The sequence below is a fragment of the Diplotaxodon limnothrissa genome, linkage group LG15, assembly GCF_057381915.1.
Source record: "Diplotaxodon limnothrissa isolate DT_005_m linkage group LG15, D_limnothrissa_male_GT1.1, whole genome shotgun sequence".
NCBI classification, from domain to species: Eukaryota; Metazoa; Chordata; class Actinopteri; order Cichliformes; family Cichlidae; genus Diplotaxodon; species Diplotaxodon limnothrissa.
The window spans coordinates 16,174,483-16,183,668 of NC_140610.1; the positions used below are offsets into that span (position 1 = coordinate 16,174,483).

General features: G+C 42.0%; 1 protein-coding gene across 1 annotated transcript; it reads left to right on the forward strand.

The window, feature by feature from the left end:
- The first annotated feature begins 4,022 nt into the window (after positions 1-4,022).
- On the forward strand, positions 4,023-8,704 carry LOC146617315 (cytosolic 5'-nucleotidase 1A-like). Its single transcript, XM_085372516.1, has 6 exons — positions 4,023-4,201; positions 4,336-4,503; positions 6,105-6,234; positions 6,357-6,479; positions 6,840-7,024; positions 8,308-8,704. The coding sequence occupies exons 1-6, from the start codon at positions 4,088-4,090 to the stop codon at positions 8,671-8,673; spliced, it is 1,086 nt and encodes a 361-aa protein (XP_085228642.1). The 5' UTR covers positions 4,023-4,087; the 3' UTR covers positions 8,674-8,704.
- The last annotated feature ends 482 nt before the right edge of the window (positions 8,705-9,186 follow it).

The following is a 9,186-nucleotide window of genomic DNA, read 5'->3' on the forward strand; positions in this document are numbered from 1 at the left end:
CATTAATTAAGGTGTCTCTACTTAAGAGTTTGGCAAGGTCACGTCTTGGCTCTGAATTTAGGTTTATTATTAAATTAAAAATAGCGGCAATGTGTTTTATACATTCTGAAATTTGTTGCTGAGTTGTCTCAAACCAAGAAACAAAATTTTAGTGCATTAAGAATCCCTTCATAACGTTAAAAAAGGTGTATTAGTTTCTTCACATCCAGGACTGCACAAGATAGTAGAAGTGGCATGAGGTCTTGACTTTAGTGCCAGAGCAAAGAGAAAACTGTGACTGAGGTAGCAGACAGACCTTGAGCGACTCAATTCATTCTATTAATTCATTAGCAGAAATTCTCTGTTGTCTATTCTCACCAAACTTTAGTAATTCTTAGTGTACAACAAGTACTTGCCTTAAAAGCTCAAAAAGAGATGGATTTTTACAATAATAGAAGTAAATGTTGTCACTGTCTGTCTGTGTACAGTTGTGACTCATATTCTGCTTTCACTGAGCCAGACTTTAGGTTATATTTCTCCATATTTTCTGAAGGTCCTACAGAGACTTTCTATGGAAACTGCCTGTTTTTCCACTCATTTTTAGTCCAGTTCTCATATCTGACCATTTCCATTGAATTGCTTTTTTTGTTAAGCCACTTAACACCGACCTATTAGTTAATATAACAATGCCTCCACATCAGTGCTGATACAGAAGGAGAAGAAGTCAAAACAGTAGGCAAAGAAATTGTTTTTTTCCACAGTATTTCAAACTGTTTCAACAAGTCCTGTGTATAATCTGCGAATCTCTGAACTTCTGTTCGCCAGCCACTGCATAGTAGGTGTGGTGAAGCCCTTACATTTCAACACTGGACCTCTCCACACCCTCATCCAATGATGTTCTAACATCAAGGTTTAAGACCAGTGATTCCCAAAATGTGCCCCGGGAAGGTACTGCAGGTGGGCCGTGGTAATAACAGAACTTCAGTTTGAAATTACTCACAAGTATGTACAGTTACAAATTTATATAAATGTATTTATTCATATGAAAAGTATTAAAACTGGTAATATTTATAGACAACAGCATTTTGAATAAAATTTTCAAGGAAACATATCACCCTCTCTTATATTTGAATGGAGTAACGGTTTAAGATTCGTTGAGCCCCACAGATTTGCTGGTTTTTAAGTGGGCCGCAGCACTCTTGACTTTAGGAATGGCTATTCTAGACCAGTGGCATTACTGGAAAGGTCCCCAGGATGGGAATTTGGGGCAAGTGCCACCCATTGCTACCCTTCTGTACACGCCCCTGCTCAGTGACGCCAAGCTGCTGCAAATTTCATTAAAAATTTGCAATAAAACATCTAATTTAAAAAAATTACACTAAAATTCTTCTGGAGCTGTCTATCTTTAATTAAACCACACCACCTCTCTCAAGTGACACTGCGCAGGAACAAGCGCCCGTGAAACAATAAGACCCGTATCCGTGACAGCACGGGACAAGGCACGAGCCTACTTTTTGTCGCTGCCTGGTGATGTGTCCCGGTCACTTTCACTAAAGCCTGTAGGAGACACTTTTCCCTCAGCATGAAGGCTGTTAGATCCGCTGCACATGTTAGCTATGAAGGTATCTACAGCACGTGCAGCCATCAAATAAAGTTTGACAGCAGCGGAGTGTTCTTCAAATATTACAACCCTATTCTTCCGCCAAGTTATATAGTTCTTTAACGGAAGAAAAACAAAAAGTCATGTGACGCTAAGCAGCGGCATGCTAAGACTTTGTGTTAAAATATTCAAATTAATCGCTACGTGCTCACAGGTGTCCCATAACTGACGCTTTTTCTGCCGTCTAAAAACATCCCTAGTTTAAAATCAAAGCACCGGGACTGCCTGCTTGTCTCGGTTTACTCGCGAATCACTTCACGTGCACATCCCGAGAAGATAATGAGACCTCAGCGGTCCTGCATCAGTGCGGGTGTCCGCACTTCAGCATCAGCCCCGCGCCCCCGGAGCACTGCGGTATACTCGCCGCGTGAGTTACAGAGAAACTGGACCAGAAATTACACACTCGGTGAATACCGCGTGAGATTATGGAAAGACGTCCTCCTTCAGCCCCGTGCAAAGTTTCCCACGAGTCCCGCAGGACACCTGAGAGCGAGTACCTACCGTCAATCGCCATGATGTTCCGTCCCGGACTCTACCAACTGTAGGGGGGTGTGGGGGTGTGATGGAGGCGGCCGGTCATTCATTTGTGTGTGTGTGTGTGTGTGTCACAGAGAGAGCGAGAGAGGTTGTGTAACAGTTCTATATGTATATAATAATAATAATGGATACTTTATTGATCCCCATGGGGAAATTACTTGTTTTTCTCTGCATTTGACCCATTCACTCAGTGAAGCAGTGGGCAGCCCACTAAGCAGGCGCCCGGGGAGCAGTGTGTAGGGACGGTACCTTGCTCAGGGGTACCTCAGGGTAGCCGTTCGAACCGCCGACCTTCCGATCATGGGGCGACCACTTTACCTACTGAGCTATCCCTGCCCCAATATATATATATGTATATATTTAATTATATAAAACAGGCTACAAATAATAATATGTGCAGTATAACTGTATTATTGATGTAGGTTGGTTATTTTTGTTCTCCGTGGTAACATTCATTTGGATTTCATTCATTTGTCCAGTTGTAGTAACCTACACTTTAGAAGTCTGCTGTTATGCTACATTATTCCAGTTATTCCACCTCATTTCTGGGGCAAATATTGTGCGTTTAACTGCAGTCCAATTGCACTCTCTTTCCAAAAAATTGTAATTGTTGAATAAAAAATACCTAAGACCCGATATTGATAAGATAATGATAAATGCTTCTGTTTCTTCTGGAGGAGGGACCCTCCTGCTTCCTCAGTTGATCATGAGAAGGCGTAGCCCATCTTCCTCCACCGCTTTTTATCTCCTCAAACCTCTACCTCCCCCTCTCCTTCCACCTCTCCATCACTCTCCATTTTTTTCTTTCTCCCCTCCCTTCTTCATCCTTTTTCTTTTCTTTTTTCACCCTCGCTTAACTTATTCTTAACTAACAATAAATATAATCAACCATATTTTTACTTGTGCCAAATCAATGTCTTCATTCAAGAAAAATTCATCTTAAGAATAAAAACAACAAATGTGTGATGTGTGTGTTGATGGACCGGCACACATATGTTTTACATTTTAGCAGTATCTGTTGTGATACGTCTGAGAGTGAAGTTAAGTAACGTGGGTTACTAGTGGTTCCGAGAATATTTAAAAGTGGAATGGGAGCCAGAGCCTTCGGCTTTCTCTGCCTTCACGATTAAGCTTAAAACTTTCCATGTTGATAAATGTAACTCTATACACCACACCCTGTCCAAGTATTGTTGCTGACTATGTCCTTCCCTTTACGACCACAGTGTACCCATCTTCTCATGGCTGCTTCCAGCAGGACAGCATGCTGTCTCACTGCGCTCAAATGGCCTTCACACGCACCACATCTCAATCCAACAGTGCACCTTCGGGGTGTTTTGGACCCGTAGATTCACATCATGAATGTGCAGCTGACAAATTTGCAGCAACCGCATAAGGCTTTCATGCCAGTATGAACATGTCTGAAGAATGTTTCTAGCACTGTGTTGAATCTGTGACATGAATGATTAAGACAGTTACGAAAGCAATAAAAGAGTCCAGCAACTGGATCTAATATTGCCTGTGAGCTCAATAAAATAAAATATAGCAGGAAAACAACGCCAGATCAGTTTCTCCTCGTCGTTAACAAACAATCAAATGGTAAATGGTAAATGGCCTGTATTTATATAGCGCTTTACTAGTCCCTAAGGACCCCAAAGCGCTTTACATATCCAGTCATCCACCCATTCACACACACATTCACACACTGGTGATGGCAAGCTACATTGTAGCCACAGCCACCCTGGGGCACACTGACAGAGCGTTACCCCACACTGCTGACGTCACTACGGGAAGTCACGCCCATTAGACTTCCCCTTACTTTACATTTCCGCAAAGTTTTGGAGTTGTGGCAGGCTTCCCTTAATCGGGTTTATTACAGTTTTGTTTATAGACATTTATAAGCTAAAAGAAAAGATGAGTGAAATTAAGCCCAATGATAAAGGGTCGAGTGAAGAGAGCGCCGAGGAACAAGACTGGGCAGCGGCTAAGGCTGCTTTCGACAACCTCAAATCTAACAAACCCAGACCTGTGAGTGTTTTAATGCTATTTTCCTTTTCGTTAGCATGTTTGCTGTGTTATATACTTTCACGAAGAGTTGTTTGGGTAACAAACCCCTGAACATGTCTTGCATTTCTTTTTTCTCATTGTTCATGCACCCCCAGCCCAAACCCAAGAATGCAGTCACCATCGCCGTCTCCTCTCGCACTCTCTTCAACATGAAGGCCGAGAGGAAGATCTTTGAGGAAGAGGGCTTAGAGAAGTATGTCGCTTTCCAGCAGGAACATGAAAACGAGCCCCTAAAACCAGGACCTGCTTTTCCCTTCGTCAAGGTAGGCCTGGGCCCCTGTACTGTCAAACCTGCTGTGCAGGGCGTGTCCCCTCAGAAGTGTTCATTCACTATTACAACTGTCTGTGATCACATAGTTAAAGCCAGGGAATACTTATTGATAAACAGTAATAGCTAACAAGGGGCTGCATGTCTATCCCTACACCTAAGAGGAGGTGGTGTAAATGCAAGTGTTTGGCTGTTGTCACTGCTAGAGCAAACATGGCTAAAATAAGAGAAATACCTAACACCGCACCAATTGCTTAATATTTAACTTCTTCATTGCTTTAAAACCGGTTTTACTACTTGTTACAATGACATGGTACAAGCTAGGAAATCAAATCATTTTCAACAAAGAAGACTGAGAAGTTATTCCTGTAAAGCCTGATAGGTGCTGAGAGCTGATGTTTGCACATGTTTATCAGGTTCATTGTCTCACAGAGAGTTATTTTAAAACACTTCTGGTTTTCTCGTTTGACAGTCACTGTCCCTGTGGTTCATAATGAGTGCTTCAACTTTGCTGGCACAGCTGGTACCATAGCCACTCCTGCCATTCATAACAGCCAAACTGTCCAAACACAGAGCATTACAACATTAATGAATTTGGTACTAAATGCAAGGTTAATGTATTAGGTTGAAGTCATTTTACATAATAAATTATCAGCACAGTGTGTTTTTGTGCAATAATATACAAAGGGCCCTATCATCATTAATACATATATACTTTCTATTCCAACAGTTGACTGTCGGATAATAACACATGGATGAAAATATACTGGTAGTGCCCACAGCATGGAATAATAAATGTGACTTTTTTAATAGTCATTTCTCATATGCATGCAGCCCCGAAAGTCTACTCTACCTAGAGGGTATTTTAGATGTAGGTGTCAGATGGGTTCAAGGTGGGGGTGGGACTACATTAGAGATCTGCTGGTGATGGATAAGTTGACAGAAGAGGTCAGCCAGGAGTCTCCATGGACTATGATGTTTGCAGACATTGTGATGTAGTGGGAGTAGGGAGCAGGTCAAGGAGAGTCTGGAGAGGCGGAGTTATGCACTGGAGAGAAGAGGAATGAAAGTATGTAGAAGCAAGACAGAATACCTGTGTGTGAATAAGTGTAAGAGTGAAGCTGTAAGGAGGAGAGTTAGTGAAGGTAGATGTGTCTGAACCATCCAAATCAACAGACAGTTCACAAGAGAGGTGCAGGAGAGTGCAGGCAGGGTGGAGTGAGTGGAGACGAGTGTCAGGGGTGATTTGAGACAGAAGGATCGCAGCAAGAATGAAAGGGAGGGTTTACAAGATGGTAGTAATACCTGCTATGATTTGGAGATGATGGCACTAATAAAATGGTAGGAGGAGGACCTCAGAGAAGGTTCCTGGATGCAGTGTGAAAGAGCTGGCGTGAAAGAGGAGGTGGCTAGGGATAGGGTGAGACGAAGGTGAATGATCCACTGTGCCAACGCCTAAAGGGAGCAGCTGAAGGATGATGCATTGCTTTAAAAGTATGATTTAACCAAAAGAATAGTGGTTACTTCTGTTGAGCACTCATGCAATATCCTTGCTTTGGGTGTATAACATGGTTTGTTTTCTTGTGCCTTCTTAAGGCGCTGATGAACGTCAACACTCAACTGAGGGAGCTCTATCCAGACAACGAGGAGCTGTTTGATATCGTCTTAATGACCAACAACCATGCCCAAGTGGGAGTGCGCCTCATTAACAGCATTAATCACTATGGTATGCTGCGCCGAGGTCTGAGCGTGGAGTGTGATGTTGGATCAAGTCTAGCAATTGCGCGTCTAAAATGAGGAAGTCTTTCTTTTTCTGCACATCTTACTTGTTTTTTCTCCTTGCTTCAGATTTGACCATAGAGAGATTCTGCATGACAGGAGGGAAGAGTCCTATTGGTTACCTGAAGGCCTACCTGACAAATCTTTACCTCTCCAAAAGTGCAGACAAAGTCATACAGGCCATAGATGAAGGTAAGTGATGTTGGTCTAATATTTTAATCAGTACTTTGCAGAGTCTTGGACTTCCTTCACCACCTTCTAGATGTTTAAGTACTTCTTATATTTACAAGCCTCAATGTTGACTTTGTGACTCATTCACGCTTCAGAGGGAAATCTCGACTTCATACTAAACTGCAAGAAATAGCTGGTTGAAGGCAGCATGAGATTTACAGCCCGCCCACCATTCAAATGAACACAGAATAAGCTTGTGTGTTAACCATGATATTTATTTAAAACAAGGTGAATTAAGGGCTCTTGATAGGCTCAATTTATTGTGTACATACTATATACTGTTTAGAGGTTTTAATCCTTGCTTCGCTTACCTTTCATCAGGAATTGCTGCTGCCACAATGTTCACGCCGGACACAGAGCAGGAGCTAAGCAACACTCAGTTGAGAGTGGCGTTTGATGGTGACGCTGTTCTCTTCTCCGACGAGTCAGAGATCATCGTGAAGCAGCATGGCCTGGACACTTTCTTTGAGCACGAGAAACATTTTGAGAACAAACCTCTCGCTCAGGTAACATATGGTTGTTTCCATCTTCTCCTACATCGCTGATGATTTTTTTCTTCCTTTTTATTTTGTTCTTCAGGAAACAAGAAGTGAGCATTTTCAAAAAGTTTAAGGACACACATAGAGTGCATAGTTATAGCTTACATAAAATAGAAGATGGGCTTTGCCCATGCCCCTCCAAACCTGTCTCAGGCATGCCTTTACCCACACCTCACCATGTGGGATCATTTCAGCCCAGGCGACACCTGAAGACTTTGCACTGCCACTGCAAAGACAATAGTGGTGTAACAACATACACAGAAATTTACATTAACTGCTTACATTTAGAATCTAGATTCTAGATTTTTGTTCTGTGAGGTTCTATCTAGAGTCTAGATAGAACCTCACAGAACAAAAATCCCTCCACAAATACTGACCTAGTTGGTGCAGGATGTGGCAACATAATCAAAATACAACAAGTTGGAATATGGCTACGTCCCCTATTGCAGATATATATATTCTGTCCATCTGTGCAGACTGACTCAGATCCATTGCAACATGTTGGAGACAGGTTGCAACCTGTGCAATTACCTTGCAATCAAAAGTGGTCACCCAGAGGCTGAGAGTGTTCCATGCTACTTGTAATTGAACGCCATATCCCCCCAAAAAAGCAATGCTATCACCGGGGCAACTGCTGATGATCCTTATGTTATTAGGATGTTGTCCTGTATTTACTGTTGCATGACTGAGCCACTAGTCAAATACTATAAGTGTAGCCATTCACACTTTTTAACAAGTGTTTTGCTCTTTGTTTTTGTAGATAGTTTCACTGTGCAGTCATGGTGAACTGTTGTTTCAGAAGCTGACTCGGTATCAGTAGACAGTACTGGCTGTCACCGCATACTAATGCACCCCACTAGATTCCTCATTAATTACAGTGCAAGCTGCTGATATGAGCATATTACGCTCTGAGAATTATCTGTGGGGTTTACGCACCCCCTTGTGAGTTTGTAAATATGTTTCACATCATCTGAAGCATTTATTTTCCTTGTGTGTGCTTGTGGTTGTGTATATACTATCTGTATTATCCGTCCAGATTACAAGTAGTAGCAGTTTTTCAGTAACTGTGATGTTCTCCACCCAGTGCAATCATCCATCGAATGGAAAGATGATTTAAAAGAGAGGCTCTATGTAAATAAAAGCAAACACATTGCAGTGGATTTCTTCAAATCTAACCTATCACACACAGCTTTTTATCTTCACAGTCCTCATTTTAAATTCAATTTACTTTTATTCTTTGACTCTTTCAGGGACCATTAAAGTGTTTCCTGGAGGCCCTGGGAAAGCTCCAGAGAAAATTCTATGCCAAGAACGAGCGTTTGAACTGCCCCATCCGAACCTTCCTGGTCACGGCCCGCAGCGCTGCCAGCTCTGGAGCTCGTGTCTTGAAGACCCTCCGCAGCTGGGGCCTGGAGATCGACGAGGCTCTCTTCCTGGCGGGGGCTCCGAAAGGGCCCCTGCTTCAGAAGATCAGGCCGCACATCTTCTTTGACGACCAGATGTTCCATATTGAAGGGGCCACGGAACTGGGAACCATATCCGCACACGTCCCCTATGGAATCGGACAAAAGTACCACAAGGGAAAACTCATCGAGCAGCCTAAAAAAAAGGAATAACCTAAGAAAGGTTAAAAAAATAATATTACACTCGCACTACTTTTGCTCCAGATTAAATATTTATATTCATAAAAAAATGTCCATTAAAGGAATCCTAATTTTTAAAGGATTTTGCTCATGAATTGGCAATAAGCATTTTCCTCATGAGAGGGAATAACTGCTGAACAGGAGAATGTATTTTCACACCAGAGTTACACTAGGTGCTTTACTTTCACTTACTGCTGTCGAGGAAAAGCAACCTTTTGGTTGGTTTTAACGTTTGTGCTTACCACTTGAAAGATCTGCAGAATAAGTTTTCTGCTGTTTTTTTTTATTATGTTCATAAAAAAGGTTTATCCCTTTTATCTGTGAGGTTTTTGGCAAATACATATATAAATATATACATATAAAAGTACTGGTACAGATCACCAATTCCATTATTTTCGGTGTTTGGCAAAATCCTCACCCATTTCATATTTTGAAAGGGATTTTAGGAGGTAGAATAACTTCAGCTTACAAGGAGCGCTGATGCTG